Below are 18999 nucleotides of genomic sequence, written 5' to 3'. Positions count from 1 at the left end.
CAACATCTACTTTGAAAATATCATCTACGATGCAAAAGAATATACTTGATACTGTAGAATTTATTTCTAAACATAATGCTATAAAATAATTAACTTGAACGGGAGAAACAAATATATAAAAAATTAAAATTCAAACGTATGTCACTAATAAAAATAAGACAATTTTACTCACCAATAAAATTCATGTATATATCGATGTATGGCAAATACCGAAAAGAAATTTTATATGTGTGGACGAGATTGTATAAAAATAGTTCTGAGTTATTAAAAAGTAAAAAAAAATAGTTGAGATTATAGTTTTTATTTTCACGGAAATCCCTTTTTCTAGTTTTTGGTTCCAGTATTATTTTTAAAAAAATTTTTCAATACAATACAATATGCATAATTAAAACATCTATGGAACTAAAGCCCTGATGGGCCTTGGTCTACCACGCAGCTGCTGCTCAGTCCGAAGACCTGCAGTTTACGAGGTGACGCATTGTCTGAGACGAATTCTCTCGTTCATTATTCTTGGTTTTCTAGACCAAGGTAGCTCTCTCAGCTTCAGATATTTCCTCGATTGTAATCACTTAGGGTCACTTAGTTTGAGTGGACCTCAAACCAACACTCAGACCCAGGTAAAAATCGTTCACCTATCCGGGAATCAAACCCATGACCTCCGGGTAAGAGGTAGGCACATTACACTTGACCCGCGGGGACAGGCATTCATGTAATAATAGAGAATTTATTTCTGAACAGAATTATAATAATGGCTCTGAACGAGAAAAAGAAAACAATAAAAATGCAAATTCAAATTTATTATGTCACTAGTAAGAAGGAAAATGACAAAATAAATTTACGCACCGAAAATTATTGAGAAGAAGTCTCATCACCAGCTATATAACATTGTTCAAAGTTTGAGACCACTGTTGAAGCACTTAAGGGCATTTACACTAACACTAATCACTTATCACTAACACTAATAGGAACAATGAAAAGCGTAATGCAACGTTGTAAAAAATCTCTGTTTTTTGTTCAAATACAACTTTAAATATATTTTGTTTATTTAGGGAACTTATGAAGAGCTGCACATTAGTATGCAGGCCTTTATTACACTTGATGCATACAGTTCGCGACCTCTTCCTCCGTTGCGGGGAACTTCATACAACGCACCATCTTTCTAATTTACCTGACAAAAGTTTTACACCACACACAGGAATATTCGTGATAATTTTTTGTCTATTCTCAAACCATTCAGCGCTCAGAGATTCAATTATACTGGAGTAGAACTGGAGCCTAGTCATTTTCTTTCCATTACAGTTTTCTAAATACATCAAATAAGCATTTAAGGCCATTCTCGAAATTATATTGAATGCAACTTTTTTCCAGAATATCAAAGTTCTATGTTCATCTAAACAAAAATACACCATCATGTCATTTGTATCAATGCCCCCCATACAACGATTATAGTCTAAGACATTAGGTTTCCTCTTGGGTTGATTAATGTTTCTAGCAGTTGCAGGCACTTCTGTTTCTATTGCAGCTCCGCGTGTACCACCTGATTTTTCTGTTTGGATCCCACTAGTAAAATTGACCCCTGTCTGAAATATTTATTATAAACCAATTTAAATAGCTTTTTCACAGCATCTGGTAGTCCCTTCCTGTTTCTTCGTATAGTGCCGGTAATAAATGTTCCAACTGAATATAAATGTTTTGCAAGGGGATTGACATAAAATAATTATCTGCATAAACATGAAAACCTTTCATAAAAGAATTCCCTAGAGACAGAAGTTTCGTCACTACAGTGTAGGCCAGTCCATTAATTCTGATTTTGTTTCCGTCTTCAGTGGATCTTGCTCCTCGGTAGGTATAAAAACCAACACAATACTTACTAACTGCATCACACAACATCCAAAAGTTGACTGACTGGTCAGCGTACTGGCCTTCGGTTCAGAGGATCCCGCGTTCGATTCCCTGCCGGGTCGGGGATTTTAACCTTAATTGGTTAATTCCAATGGCACGGGGGCTGGGTGTATGTGTTGTCTTCATCATCATTTCATCCTCATCACGACGAGCAGGTCGCCTACGGCCGTCAACTCGAAAGACCTGCACCTGGCGAGCCGAACATGTCTTCGGACACTCCCGGCACTAAAAGCCATACGCCATTTCATTTTTCATCAATTGTAGTGCAACTCCAACATCAAGAGTGGGAACTGGGTGACAGTTCATTACAAGTAAGGAGTTGGTCAGCGTAGCGATCGGTCTCTGTCTCGGTCTCTGTGACTATAAGTTTTAGCAGAGAAAGAGTGAAAAATAAATTGAAGTTTGAGTGGAGAATCAGGCGGAGGGGCATGTTTAGGTCCAGGAAGTTCCATGAATGAAATAGGAGGCTGAGGAATGTTGTCAGGTTCATTGGGAGAAATTTCCACAAAATGTTCTCCAGAGACATCATCATCATCATCATCATCATCATCATCATCATCGTCACTAGTTTCATCAACTACAGTATTCACAGTAGCTTCACTGCCAAAACCAAACCAAACCCCATGGCACTACAGCCCTTGAAGGGCCTTGGCCTACTGCCATTAGAAACAAATAAACACCTCTTCTTTATGGTGATCCCAGGGACATGTCTGGTATAATTTCATCACTACTCTCTGAACTAAATTCACTATCGCTATCCGATAAATCATCCGCGTTCACTTCGCATTGTTCCAAATATTCCATTCATTTATCATCATCAATACCTGCTGAAAATATATCACATGAACCACTTGCTATCTTGCTGCCACAAATCCACTTACTGCAAGGAGCAATCTCGTACTGACCGGTTAGCGGTATTTCTAAACACAGGAAACAACTCTTGTGAAAGCTAGAACACCCTCTTAGAAATTCCAAAGCAAGGTCAGGCACACAAGAACTTGTAGTCCCTTTACTATAGGTTGTCACAAAAGTATGCACGTCACTATAGGCTGCCACAAAATTATGTATATCATAGAATTTTAAGCCGGCCGATGTAATCGGCTCTGGCAACCTCCGACCGGATATTTAAAGGCCGACCTGATTGGCTCTGGCAATTTAAAGGGCAGGTGCTCGCAGTACCACCTGGCTCCAAGAGAGTTAAAAAGCGACTAAAAGAGGCCCCAGAGGTTCTTACCTTGGGAATGTGGGTTGGTGACCACAGGGCCCTTAGCTGAGTCCTGGCATTGCTTCCACTTACTTGTGCCAGGCTCCTCATTTCCATCTATGTATCCTATTCAACCTCCCTTGATCAACTTTAATTCTTTTCTGCCCTAACGGTATCAAGGCCTAGGGAGTCTTTCATTTTCTGACCTTTTGTGGCCCTTGCCTTTCTTTGGCTGACACTTTCAAGTGTCAGATCCCTTCAGTTTTCTCTTTCTGAATTAGTGTTAATAGAGGATGGTTGCCCAGTTGTACTTCTTCTTAAAACAAAAATCACTATTTCTGTTTCTACATGTTCTCTTCCACGTTGTTTCAGGTCTGCATTTCCATGCTGGCTGTTGGCAAACATTTTGTTCATATTAGAACCTCGATATGGAGGATATTTCACAGCACTGGTTGGTAGTTTGCAGTTACTAGCCTGCATTCTGTGGGCTGTTATCAGAAATCCACTGCCTCTCAGCATACCATTTGATGGCAAGGAGTTGACAACTGTCTATGGAAGTAGCTTCTGGCTGACAATAGTGTCAGGTAAAGAGCTTCTTCCTTAACCATTTAAGTGATGATTTACCAATTTATTCTTTGCTACTTAAGTGCTCAGATTTTTCATTGGTATGAAAGGAGAAGGAGAAAAAGAAGAAGAAGAAGGAGAAGAAGAAGAAGAAGACGAAGAAGAAGAAGAAGAAGACGATGTTGCAACTTTTAACTTATCAAGGGAGTAAAAGGCTTAAAATGTCAAGAAATATTAATTCTTTATTAATCCAAGTGAAAAATACCTATACCGTTGTTGAATTTTTTATAGACATATTAAAATATAATTTCTTGTATTCTTACCTACATTATATTTATACAAATATATTATTTCTGTAGGACAGACCCCTTCTGCAGCCCTCACAGCCAACTAATCTTAACAAATGAAGTGTAAAATGAAGGAGAATTTCCTGCACTTTCACTTTATAAATATTAACTATTTGTTTAAAAATTGTCTCATTTTTGCAAGAAATAGATAGGTGTGCAGGTTACTTTCTCTGCCATCTACTGCTTCCCAAGGAACTACATGTAATATATTGTTGATTTGTCATAAAGGCCTTCTTTTAGTACCAAATTTGTCTGCTTTTATTTGTCATTGGTATGTTTCTCATCCCATTAAAATTGCCTGTGCTATGACCATTAATATATCACAAGGACAAACATTGCAAACAGCAGGGTTGTACTTGTTCAATCCAATATTCTTGTATGGACAATTTCATGTAGCTTTCTATGGAGTAAAAAGGTTTTCCTAATATTTTTGTATTAAGGAAAGCAAAAACCAAACTGTCAAGGAAGACTGTATCATTACTTCCAATGCTTTTTTTTAAGGAAGTGTTATAAACTATTATCCCCAAGAAATTTTGTAAATACACTGCACTCCCAATAATTCGCATGCGGATAATTTGCTTTGCGGTTAATTCGCAGGTCTCGGAGAGTTATTTTTTAAAGTACAATATTAATTCTTCCACCCACTAATCATCACGCTGAGTAAAATTATCTCTGCCTAGTTTAAAAGAATTTTAATGCGATTCGTGGAGACGAAATCTTTGATATTTGAGGAGACTGGACTTCATTTCACTACAATGTAGCAGTAGGCCTATATGCACACTGCTGCCAGAATGCTGCAAACTTGGAAACATTCGAGCATGTTGCTACCCGAGGTACAGCACAGATTACCGTAATCTTGGAAGCAGAGACAACGAAAGGGGAATGCACTTGCAATTTACCCTCCCTTTTCCCACAGCCCAAGGTCGCTGAACTGTAAGCCAAGTGAAGGGTAGGTGCGCCGGCAGCAAGTGTATTATAGGCTACTGTACTTGAGAAGTGTGAACGGAGTGCAGAAGTCTTTTCAAAGTTTCGAATAAGTCAGTAGTAAGAGTTTTCAATATGAGTGGTCAAAAAATGAAATATAAAAGGTTAACCATCAGTGAAAAACTGAAAATTATAGAAAGACTGGAGAAAGGCGAGGTGTTATCAAAGTTAGCCTGCGAGTTTGGTGTGAGTGAAACAACAGTGAGAGACATGAAGAAGCAAAAGGAAACCATCGTCAAATTTTCTGCTAATTGTGATCGTTCATCATCCCGGAAATCAATGAGAACATCGGACTATGCAAATCTAGACGAAGACGGTGGTTTAATCAAAAACGAGCGGAAGGTATTCCTGTGTCCAGCCCAATGTGTGCTGAGCAAGCAAAACATTTTCATGATGCTCTTGGCTTAGAAGGCTATTTTAAAGCATCTTCTGGCTGGCTTATGCGGTTTAAGAAACGCTATGGAATACGAGAAATTGCTATTCACGGAGCGTCTCAGCGCAGACACGGGTGCTGCTGAAAAGTTTGCTCAGGAATTTCGATTATTCATTGAAAAAGAACAGCTTGACCTTAGACAACTTTACAATGCAGACGAAACAGGGTTTTATTGGAAATGTTTACCGTCCTGAACATTAGTGATGCAACAAGAACAGTAAGCCCCAGGCCGCAAAACATCCAAGGAAAGAATAACCATTATGGCGTGTGCTAACGCAAGTGGTGATCATAAATTAAAATTATTAGTGATAGAGAAATCCAGAAAACCCCGTTGTTTTAAACGAGAGAATGTACCTTTGCAGTACTACCATCAAAAGGCAGTGTGGATGGACACACAGATATTTAATTTTGTGAAACAAGTGACGGCCTACCTAATTAAGCAGTCACTGCCAATCAAAGCAGGTGCTCTTGATTGACACCTTTCAACACGAAAGTGAACTTAAAGAAGGTGATATTTATGTGAAATACCTACTCCCTAATGTAACTTCTATTCTCCAACCTATGGACCAATGTGTTATTGCTGCTTTAAAGAAGAACTACAGGTCATCTCTGTTACAGCAATTGGTTGAGGAAGGCATCGATATTACAACATTTTGGAAGGACTTCAATTTGTTGGATGCTCTTCATGCAGTCAATATGTCATGGGACAAAATTACCGCTACTACGCTCGCACAATCATGGAAATCTATTGTAGGTGAAGAGTAAGCATTTGCCGGCTTCAGTGACAATGATATTTCGAACAGGCAATGTAGTCTCACTACGATGATATCATTACTGAAAAACCTGGATTAATGCCAAGATGCAGAAGAAAGCAACATTATTGGGTGGTTAGACGTCGATAACGACGATTATAGTTTCAGACGTGAAAGTGAGGAGGATATTGTACGGAATTTGATGGTTGGCGAGGAAGACAGAGATTCAGATGATATAGAGTGTGGGAGAGATGCAACGGAAACTCTGAAAGTTTCTCACAGCCAAGCCAGTGTCTCTATAGACACACTTACCTCTTATATAGAAAATAGAGATAAATTTTCATTTTCAGATATTGTTTTCTTGAGAAATGTACAATCCAAAATTAGAAAAAGTGAACAATCGTCTATGAAACAAAAAGTGATGACCGATTTTTTTCGTTAGATACAAAGTTTGGCATAATCCACGTGGCATTTTGTAATTTTTCTCTAGTGTGTCTTACAATACAATGTGAAGTGTTATAATTATTTTCTGCTTGTTCATAAAATACATTTAATTATTTTAACCTATGGTTTTGCTTTTACCAGGCTTAAAAATGACTGCAGATAATTTGCGGTTTTCGATAATTCGCGGAAGTGCGTGCATTAATTACTGCGAATTATCGGGAGTGCACTGTAGTATCGAATAAACATTTGTGAAAAATTGTTTTCAGTAAATTATAATATAAATATCATATATGAGATCAGCAACCTCAAAAAAATTGCCCTAAAAATAGGATTACAAATATCCTGCAAGAAAACTGAGATAATGCCCATGAAACCCCTGAGCATAAATAAAGTTTTCATAAATGATCAAAAAATGAACATAGTTCTACAATTTAAATATCTTGGAGAAATCACCACACATAACTTAAAATGAGAAAGAGATATGGATAAACAGAACTAACAAAATGTAAACGGCCCAATTTCTGACCTGGTCAATGTATAATAAGAAATGCCTGTCAATAGACACTAAGATCCAACACTATAAAACTGTAACTCTGCTGAAGCCACTTATGATTGTAAAACCCTGTTCCAAATTAAAAACTGCTAAAAACTGAAAGAAGAATCATCAGAACTTGCATAAATAGAAAAGACCAGGTCAAAGGAGTCTGGAGAATCCTTCCCAATGAACCTATCAAGAGACTGACCCAATCACCAGCACAATGAAGAAGAACTCATATTTCTTTCACATCTTGCGACTGCCAGGAAACAGTATTTTATGATAACTGATGATGAGGAGTCTTGGAAAAAGGACAGGAGGACAATAGATCCATGAAATTCAGTAAGATCTCAAAGAAGTTGAACTTGAGATAGTGGATGCAGATAAAATTAACACCCTTCTTAAGAATCACAAGAACCAAACAGTACAGCCTTCCAAGAGAAAGCGAATGTGGAACAACGCAAGTGGAACAATGTAGCCAATTAAGTTGTTGTTAATAATAATAATAATAATAATAATAATAATAATAATAATAATAATAATAATAATAATAATAATAATAATAATCATCATCATCATCATCATCTTACCGGGCGAGCTGGCTGTGCGGTTAGGAGCGCGCGGCTGTAAGCTTGTATCTTGGAGATAGTGGGTTCAAATCCCACTGTCGGCAGCCCTGAAGATGGTTTTCCGTGGTTTCCCCATTTTCACACCAGGCAAATGCTGGGGCTGTACCTTAATTAAGGCCACGGCCACTTCCTTCCAACTCCTAGGCCTTTCCTATCCCATCGCTGCCTATCTGTGTTGGTGCGACGTAAAGCCACTAGCAAAAAAATGTATATATATTTTAAAAACCCTGAAAGAACAGGGACTAGACTCTAAACTTGACCAAACAGACCCTTACCGACACGAAGTTAAGAGTGAAATTCACGGGAGAAATCTCAGACGAATTCCTGATAAAAACTGGTGTCTGGCAAGGAGATGGATTGTCACCTCTCCTCTTCAACCTCATCCTAGATAAGGTGATGAGGGAATGGGAAAAAGAACTGAAAGCACAAAATAGCTGGAACCCAGTAAACATTCGGACACAAAGTAACAAGCTTGAAATTCCATGCTTAGCATTCGCGGATGACCTGGCCCTTTTGTCCAGCGATGAAGTCACAGCGATAACACAAGTTGAAATTCTCCAAGAATGTGCCAAAAAGGTTGGACTTCATATCTCCTTCCAGAAAACTGAATTTTTCTGTTCGAAACTAGACATCCATAATCTCAATACAAAATACAGACAAATCAACAGAGTCCCTCACTTGAAATACCTGGGCAAAATCCTCGAACCAACCGGACAAGAAAAAATAGCCCAAAACAACCGTGTCCAAAAACTCAGAAGAGCATATGGGAGAACAAAAGAAAACTACAACAAAAAATGTAATCAAACTGTAATCAAACCTAAGGCTTTATATTTAGGGGAAACTCTAATGCTTCATAAAGAGGGCGAGCTCGAAAATATCCTAAAGGAAGAGCGAAAATTCATGAGGAAAATTTTAGGACCAAGACATGCAGAAGAATGGTACCGCCTCCAATCCTGGAAATTCACAGAAAAATGAATATTGCAGCAGACTTCAGGAAAAGAAGGGTAAAATTTTATGGGCATGTTAAGAGGTTTCCAGAAACTAGACTAACCCACCAAATTATTTGAAGAGTTGATAAACTGAAGAATTTCCCTTGGACACAACAAACAGTAGCAGACATGAAGAATGCACAAATTCAACCTGAAGAAATTTTGAATCGAAATATATATAGAAAGAAAATTGACAAGTGGGGAGTTACTCCAGAGAATGAAGTACCAAAAAGAGCAGGTACCAAGCAGATGGAAGAAGGAAAGAGGATCTTTAGGGAACAGGTGAAAGCTTCCTGGATCCTCCACAAACGAAATCATAAATAAACCTTTGTGTGTTCCAAAAGGAACCATTCACCATTGAATTGAGTAGGGGTTAGGCATAACCCTACGCGAGACACTGGGGCGGGGGCCCTCAACCCCGACACGGCGCGTCCCAATGGCTGATAGGGAAAGTTCCTGCAGATATGCAGGACAGGTGTGAATAAGGCCTAGCCAAATAAGCACCCGCGGATCAACTGAGGGAATGCGAATATGGTCAACGGCCTCGACGGCAGAAGAGGATATATCCCAATGGCAGAGAGGGCGGATGAACTTACTGAACACAAACCATCTAGCAGCGTCTGTACCTCATGTTAGAGGCAGCTGTGAAAGGTGTCTGTACCCGATGTTAGGGGCGGCCTCATTAAAATCCTGGCAGTAGGTATAAAATGCAACCCATCATTGATGGAGGAAATGAATAATAGAAATGAGCCTCGGAAAAGGACGCTACCCGAGGGTCGTCGGGGCACGCTTGGAGCTGGTGCTGAGCGTGACAGCAGGCAAGCCACCAGTGACATGATGCTGATCAGGCGGGCACATGTCGGGTCACCCGAAAATTCTACAGCCGACAATTCAGCTAGGAGAACTCAACAGCTACCTACTCCTCCTGCCGAAGATGTTTCAGAAGTTCAGCTGACCACCAAGGCAGGTAAACCGAGGCAGCACTTGAAATGGACAGATGATATGAATAAATTCATAATGCGCTCCTACTTTATAACTACGAACTTAGAGAAAGACCTTACAACGTACAGGAAAGATATGCACAGGTTGTTTGTGGACAAATTCCCCCAGTACTCTTTTGTCACAGAACAAAGAGTTGCAGACCAAAGACGTGCAATAGTAACCAACAACAGACTTCCTGCCACAATAATTCAAAACCTTAAGGAAGAAGCTGCTAAAATTCTAGCTACGAGGCCGAGCAGTGAAGGCAACTCTATCTCAATGCCTCAAATTCGTCAGGATGATTCTGGAAGAAAAGAACCACAGGAAGACAAATCTGTGGAAATAAGAGAAACTGGTGATTTCTCAGGTGCTGATGAAGCACGTCGTGCTGAAGACATGTTTAAAGAGGCGATGGCGGAGTTCGTGGGTCTCAAAGTGAACTATAGACCAAAACTGCCCAAAATTCGAGAAACACCACTGAGCAAAAACCTTGTAAGTACTGTAAATAACATCCTACAGCAGTATATAGAAGAATCCAGTAGCATAGAGGAAACAAACACCCTCGTTTATTGCGCAGCAGTAACTGTGGTTAGGATGAACAACCAAAATCTAATACCCATCTCCAGAAGCTCTTGTAAGAATGCAGATTCAGAATACATTCCACCATGGCAACGTCGATTACAAATTGATATCCAAGAGCTAAGAAAAACCATTGGTCAACTTTCCGCATACCTCTGTAACAAAACTAAAACAAAAACTAACAGAAACTTGAGGAATGTGTTCAGGAAAATCAACACCCACACAAATGAACCCGAGCACAGAGAAAAGGTCAAAGAATACATTGACACCCAAAAACAAAAGTTGTGTGCAAAAGCAGCAAGGCTCAGGAGGTACAAAGAGTCTCGAGCTAGGAAAATGCAAAACAAACTTTTCTCCAAGAATGAGGGCCAATTCTACAGAACGCTCAAGAAAAATCGGCAAACTAAGGCAGAAGAACCTCCAAGTATGCAGGACACGGAGGACTTTTGGAAACGTATTTGGTGTACCAACACAGTCCACAATACAAACAAAACATGGATTAAGGAAGAGAAAAACAACAATGGTTATGCAGAAATGAGTTTTGATACCATAAAAGAAAGCCATGTGAGTAATGCTGTCAGGAGAACTCAAAGTTGGAAAGCACCAGGTACAGACAAAATACAAAATTTTTGGTATAAACATTTCACTTGCGTCCACAAGAAAATAGCCCAACAATTCACTTATCTAATGCATCATCCTGAAGAGTGTCCTGAATTTCTTACATCAGGAATTACATACCTCCTACCTAAGGAAGGTGGAAATGCTAAAGATCCATCATCTTACAGACCAATAACTTGTCTACAAACGATCTACAAACTTTTTACATCCATACTCACAGAAGAAATGTATAAACATATCAGCAACCATAACATTCTCACTGAGGAGCAGAAAGGATGCAAAAAGTCATCACTAGGGTGCAAAGAACAGATAATCATAGACTCCGTTGCAACACAACAGGCAATACACTCACAAAGAAACCTGTACACAGCGTATATAGATTATCAGAAAGCATTTGACTCAGTTCCCCACTCATGGTTAAAAGAGGTACTTCATGTGTACAAGATCAGTCCTGCCATAATTCATTTTCTTGAAGTTACTATGAACAATTGGAAGACAATGCTCTGCACTAAGACAGAAAATAAATGTATCATGTCCGACACAATTAAAATTGAACGTGGTATATTTCAAGGAGATTCATTAAGTCCTCTGTGGTTTTGCCTTGCAATGAATCCACTATCCAATCTTCTAAAAGCTACTGGTTTTGGATTTGATATTAAATATAACAATGGGAAACACAGAATATCTCATTTGTTTTATATGGATGATCTGAAAGTGTATGCCCACAATGAAACACAAATGAACGCCCTACTGAATTTAATAGACTCTTACTCATCTGATGTGGGAATGACGTTGGGAGTAAAGAAATGTAAGCTGCTAACAATTGAACGTGGTCGGTACACAAACTCCCAACCATATGAGCTCCATACCGGATCTTTAATTGAGGAAATGACACAAACAGAGACATACAAGTACCTTGGATTTGCTCAGAATACAACTCTGGAGCACAAGAAAATCAAACAGGAACTCACTGATAAATATACATCGAGGTTGCATCAGATTTTGCGCAGCTACCTAAATGCCAAGAACAAAATTAAAGCAATAAACACGTACGCTATTCCAACACTTGTTTATTCATTCGGAATTCTGAAATGGTCTGCTACAGAAATAGACAGCATAGAAAGAAAAACGAGAACTTTGCTCACCACCTATAGATTACATCATCCCAATTCATGCATGGAAAGGGTCACTCTCCCACGAAAATTGGGAGGCCGAGGAGTACTGAATCTTCAAGTCATGCTCCTGAATCAGATAAAGAACCTACGGAGATACTTCCATAAAAAGCAAGAAAACAGCCTTCTCCATAAAGCTGTAGTACTTGCTGACAAGTACACTGTTCTGTATCCATACAATGCCTCTGACCCACATGCAAATCACCAAGTATCCCTGCAGGAGAAAGAAAGGACATGGCGAGAGAAGACCCTCCATGGAAAATACTACAGCAATCTAAACCAACAGAGCATAGACAAGAATGCGTCGTGTATGTGGTTACAAAGTGGGCGCTTATTTGGGGAGACAGAGGGATTTGCAGTTGCTATACAAGACCAAGTAATAGCTACAAACAATTACAAAAAGTGTCCGACTCGTTGGCTGAATGGTCAGCGTACTGGCCTTCGGTTCAGAGGGTCCCGGGTTCGATTCCCGGCCGGGTCGGGGATTTTAACCTTAATTGGTTAATTCCATTGGCCCGGGGGCTGGGTGTTTGTGCTGTCCCCAACATCCCTGCAACTCACACACCACACATAACACTATCCTCCACCACAATGACACGCAGTTACCTAAATATGGCAGATGCCGCCCACCCTCATCGGAGGGTCTGCCTTACAAGGGCTGCAATCGGCTAGTAATAGCCACACGAAATTATTATTACAAAAAGTACATCATCGAAGACACCAGCGTACTCTCCGACAAATGCAGACGATGCTCCGTTCATCTCGAGACCATCGACCATATCACTGCGGGCTGCCCAATACTTGCCCCCGTAGAATACACGAGACGACACAATCTTGTCTCGGGAATCATACACCAGGCACTTGCTCAGGAAAACCAATTAATTCAGGAGCGTATCCCTTATTACAAGTACCATCCAACACCATTCCTGGAGAACGAGTCGATTAAGCTTTATTGGGACACTGCTGTAGTGACAGATAAAACAGTCAACCATAACAGGCCAGACATAATACTGGTAAACAAGAAAACTGGGACGACTTTCATTATTGACATCGCTATCCCCAATGACACCAATATTGACAGGAAGTACAGTGAAAAAATCTCCAAGTACAAAGAACTTGCAGAAGAGATAAAGAGGATCTGGAAGATGAAACTGGTACGAATAGTTCCTGTGATTCTGTCAGTCAACGGCCTCATTCCACATACACTTCACAAGAGTCTGCGAGAACTGGGTCTTCCACCGAACATCTACAGAATTATGCAACATTCTGTCCTCCTGTCAACATGCAACATTGTGCGATCGTTCCTCTCGCAAGAATGAAGATCCCGTGATCTACAGTTTTGTATATACCTGTACATCAACGTTTGTATTATAATGTGTAAATACTTTAATTATGTAAGGCACTTGGTGCATCCCGTGCCCCATTACTACCCATATTTCTTTGTGGAGAAGTGTATGAATAATAATAATAATATTTTTTGTGAAGAATAAATGTTTGCCATATATGAAATGTATTGCATTTGATTTTGATTTTATATTCCATAAGTAAATTAAGGTAAGGCTAATATTAACTTTTTATGAAAATAAATATGCTTTGCAAACTCTTTTACCTGTTATATGGATGTGGGATGAAAGGGAAGGGGGTGGGAGAGGGCCGGATTTCCACATGGGAGAATTTTCACACGAGTATGCTAGTGACAACTGACTAATGGTTATTTCACTCCCCCTCATTGAGGAGCAGGCCTACAGTCCAAAAAGGTGACACTTTAGCCAATTGTATTAGGAACTGTTTCTTTGAATAGTTTTTTAAAAGAGATTAAGTGTGCTAATTTCACTTGTTTTATTGTTCAGAGGGTCCAGGGCTCGATTCCCGGCCGGGTCGGGGATTTTAACCTTAATTGGTTAATTCCAATGGCACGGGGGCTGGGTGTATGTGTAGTCTTCATCATCATTTCATCCTCATCACGACGCGCAGGTCCCTACGGGAGTCAAATAGAAAGACCTGCACCTGGCGAGCCAAACCCGTCCTGGGATATCCCGGCACTAAAAGCCATACGACATTTCATTACTTGTTTTATTTAAGGTTTAGTCTGTTCTGGCATAAAGGCTCCTCCCCAGGGCCTACTCGCACCACACCCACTCAGGTTTTCCTCTGCTGTCCCCTTTTTATTGATCATTGTATATTTTTTTGCAATTCTTATGACAATGTTCTGTGCACTTAAAATTATCATATTTTTAAAGTTAACATAAATCTATATATTAAAAACTGCTTTTTCAGTCTGTGCAGCCATTCTTCGACCTTCCCCAGCTTCTAAATATACTCAACAGGTGGCAGACCGTTCCTAATAACTTACATGCTACTAACAGAAAACAGTTGACGTATGCACAGGCGGGAAAGTATCAAGTTGACTAGCCTTTAGTATGTCCATGAATATGGAACAGGGACAAACTCTTGAAAAAGTGGGTGTTTACTTACCCAAACCAGTATTCATTTTTTTTTTTTTGCTAGTTGTTTTACGTCGCACCGCCACAGGTAGGTCTTACGGCGACGATGGGACAGGAAAGGGCTAGGAGTGGGAAGGAAGCGGCCGTGGCCTTAATAAACCAGTATTCAAACATGGCCAATTGTGTGTTGTATTATCTTAGGCAAGATCATTTGAAAATACGCCCAAATGATCAATGAACAGTGAATATTGTTTGGAAAGAAGTATTATAAACTACATCATGAATGAATAAATTATTATGTTCATAAAACTATTGAAAAGTGCAGGCAAAACAATACGACTACAACAGGCATATCAAGACAAGTTATCTGACCTATTTATAACAAATGCTGTGGAGCAGCGCGGGTCGACTTTGAAATACATTATCATAACTTAAATGTATTTATCTTGAAGTGACTTAACAGACTGTTTTTTATTACAAGTGGTCAGCAAGCATTGCTTTGAATGAAATTAATTGATATTCCTAATCTGTTAAGATTCTTAGTTGTGATAATATAAATTAAATAAAAACATACTGTTAAGACAAAAAAAAAAAAAAAAAAGCAATTGTCTAATTCTTCTCGAAACACTTTACAGTGATTTTTCAATAGATGGGGGTGGTACCACTGGGAATGTGCTCTAAGGTGGCGGAGGAAATTAATAACCTTGCTGAGGGATGTGCAATCTGTAGTGGTATGTTACTTGATAACTTAAAGTGTTTAGATTTACCTGAAGGCAGATGATGTGGGTGGGAAGAGGTGTTTAGTGGTAGGTGTTGGTTGATTTATAAGGATACAGTTGGTGAGAAGCCTGCCTAGTGGCCATGTTAATTAAAGTGTTCAAGTCTAAAGGATCTGACACCGTGGTTAGCAGGTTCGAGTCCTGTTGGTTGAAAACAATTTTTCCATCAGAATGTTGGCTGGCAAGGTAGGAGAGGTGGTGCTGTACAATGTCTAATCATTAGAGTGAATGCCAAAAGCCTGCATTAAATCCCAAAGCTCTCCACAGTGCTCATATGGAGTGAGAGCATATGATGCTATTGACAATGATTCGTCCATCGTATGATGATGTTAAGCCTTGAGCAGACTCCTTGGTGTTATTCAACAGGAGTAGGCTATGTGCCAGAACTGGGTTTCACCCTCTCCCTTCCCACTATCATATACCACGTCATCGATAGCTTGTGTCGTGCTTTAAATATAGATATCGGTGGTTGTCTTGAACAAACTTTTAGCAAGGTAATGTGTGGTTAGTTCCGCGACTAGAAATACATTTAGATCTGCTCCGTGGACCCAAGGCGAACAGGGATTGCTCCGTTTATCAGGAGGTATTTCCAGGACTTCGTTCACCAATAGCCGGCTGCGAGACATATCTTCACGGATGGTTCTAAAATCAGAGAAAATATTGGTTGCTCTTTCGTCACTGATGATATCAGCATGAAGATCTTGCTTGCTAGTGTATCTAGTGTGTATACTGTGAAGCTTTACACCATCTTAGACGCTTTGCACTGGGTGATAAAAGAAGCCACTTTCTTATGTGTACCAATTCGTTAAGCTCTCTGCAGTCTATTGAAACCTGTTCCTCGCAACATCCACTGGTGCAGCAGAGTCATGACCTTCTAGCCATGTTAAGTGATTCTGGCACCAGAATCACTTTCGTGTGGCTTCCAAGCCACGTTGGGATTGTGGAAAACGAACTTGCGGATGAAGCTGCAAAGGAAGCTGTACTTTTACCTTTAAGACCTATCAGTGTACCTGCTCAAGATATTTGTTCTCAGCTACATCGAACCATCGTGGCGTCCCGGGAATCGGAGTCGCTAGCTATCCGAACTCTCAACAAGCTGAGAGCAATTAAGAAGACAACTACCATGTGGCAGTCCTCTTTTTGGCCTTCATGGAGAGAGACCATAGTATTGTGTAGGTCATGGACGAAGTACGCAATCTTATATCCTAAATAGGGAAAGACCCCCCAGTGTGTTCTTGTAGTGTCGACTTCACCGTGGAGCACACCCTCACAGAGTGCACCAATCTCTCTGGCCTAAGACGGAGCCTCGGCCTGCATGAAACACTCAAACGCATACTAGCCGATGATGCGACTACTACTGATCTCGTCATCCGCTTTATGTGCGACAGTGGATTAATCAAGGGTATGTAAATAATAAGTGTACTGTTACTTAGGGAACACACATTCCCTTGTGATTCATTAGTAATTTTTCGGCCTAATTCAATAATTTTTTATTTTGTACTGTTTTTTTCCAAATTCCTTCGTTGAATAAATAATTTTCTTTTATTTTAATTTTCTTTTCCACTAATTTGTTCAGAGAGGATGATTACATTGATTACCTACTTGTACTTCCTCTTAAAACAAAAATCACCACCACCACTACCACCACTTTGACCTGCCAACCAACAGAGGAGGTGAAACCTGTGGTATTGCCTTTTTATAAATTTTGTCGAAATTTACATTCCACTTTGAGTTATTTTGAAACATGATACCTAGGTAGGTGAGGGTGGAGATTTCAGTTAGGGATTGGTTATTTAGGTTAGATGGATTTGGTATCAGATGGCATCTATTTTTACAATTACAAAAGTTTATAATTTGTGTTCCAGAACATTAATTCTGATTTGCAAAATATTTAGCGATTGTTGAAGCTTATTTAAGTAGGATTGTAGGCTGGTTTGTAGGGATTGATTATTTGTTTCTAGAGCCAGGGGTATGCTAGTAAAAAATGAAACAAAAGAGTTACTTATTTCTACCCCTACTGTAGGATGGCAGGTGGTCCACCAGCTGAACAAGTAACTTTTGGGCCAGTGAAAAGTTCGATATTACTATTCAGGTATGTACAAAACATACACAATAACTTCAATGTTACAGACTGCAGACCTCACCACAACTGTCAGAGCCTGGTCCGACTATTACTGTTTACTTTCAGCAATTTTACAGGTTTTATATTTGTTTTACAGTATATTGATCATTTTTTTGTGTCCAAATCATTAATGCTTGCTGTTTACTTATCACTAGAAATGTTTTTGCACTTGGTCACAATAATAAAATACATAGTAGCATCGTTTCATTGGTTCATCTGTTGGTAGAAAATAGATCCTTGGCACTGTTCAAGAACAAAAAATATCAAACTAGCATAAAATAAAATTTTACAATTATAATCGAACACTGGCGTAGTATCCAAGATGTATATAAAATTAAAGTATTTCCTTGTACCATTTTATCTTGACACTATTATATTTTACTGAATTTGTTACAAGAATAATGATGAGCAATAAAACACAGCTGGTGGAGAATATTTTCACACCTTTTTTTAAGGTCATGCTTCTGTCACCGATCATTTCAAATTTCACCATTTTAAGTTTTTGACAATGAGCTAATAAGCTGATGTCCACAATACACATGGCCCAGAAAAAAGGTCTAATGGTTTTTGAAATTAAAAACAAGAAGATGTACTTAAATATATGTTGATATATTTATTCATTCATTCATTCATTGAAAAAAAAAGAATTTTGCCATTTAATAATGACCAGAAAGAAATGTCTTGGAACAACAATTAAGTTTTTAAAATAACACCCTCCTAACGATGTCCATTGTTTCTCATGCACTCCTCAAACCAGCTTCTGAAGTTCTCCATAACGCGCTGTTACCATATCTACCGGTATCACCAAAATTTCATGAAAAATTGCTTCCTGGAGATCATTTGTTGTGCAGGGTTTGGCCTTATAAACCCTCCCTTTAAGGTAGCCCCAAAGAAAATAATCACATGCCTGGAGATCGGGCAAACGATCAGGCCACAGAACATCACTACAATGGAAAATGACATGTCCAGGGAACATGTGGCTTAAAACTGCCTTTGAAGCCCTAGATGTGTATGTTGTCACACCATCGTTCTGGAACCAAAGTTGACATGAATCAATATGGCGTTTGTGTAGTTCTGGTGCCAGAAAGTTACTTAACATTGCAATATAGTGATCTGAATTCACTGTAACAGTATGATCACATTCATGAAAAAAATATGGTCCAATTATCCCAAACCTGCTCACACCATAAGGTCACACGTTCACTGTGAAGGGGATGCTCATACAGGATGTGTGGATTCTTATCTGATCAGTATCAAAAGTTCTGCTTATTTACATAACCAAACAGATGGAAATGAGCCTCATCACTCATCATTTCCAGCATTTTCGCTGAGAAAGCTCTTTGATCTTCGCAATCACAAGGACTCAACTTCTGTGTAGCCACCAGTTTGTAGGGGTGAACTAGGTTGTTCACCGAGCCTTCAGCATACCTAAGTCCAAGAAAGATCTAAAGAACGAACTTAACACAATTCGCGGAATTGCAAAATACAACGGCTTCAGCAATCATTTTATAGAAAGGATAA

At 39.3% G+C, this 18999-nt stretch overlaps 1 protein-coding gene across 1 annotated transcript in view; it reads left to right on the top strand.

Annotated features, from left to right (window-relative positions):
• Positions 1-18999, top strand: part of LOC136875041 (dual oxidase maturation factor 1) — an 80504-nt gene that overhangs the window by 35282 nt on the left and 26223 nt on the right. Inside the window, exon 6 of the mRNA XM_068227963.1 lies at positions 3479-3690. Coding sequence (XP_068084064.1) covers positions 3479-3690 — 212 coding nt within the window. The remainder of the gene's footprint in view (positions 1-3478; positions 3691-18999) is intronic.

Source organism: Anabrus simplex, chromosome 5, assembly GCF_040414725.1.
Source record: "Anabrus simplex isolate iqAnaSimp1 chromosome 5, ASM4041472v1, whole genome shotgun sequence".
Classification (NCBI taxonomy): Eukaryota; Metazoa; Arthropoda; class Insecta; order Orthoptera; family Tettigoniidae; genus Anabrus; species Anabrus simplex.
Note: the sequence above shows the minus strand (reverse complement) of the source record. Positions and strands in the feature narration are given on the sequence as shown.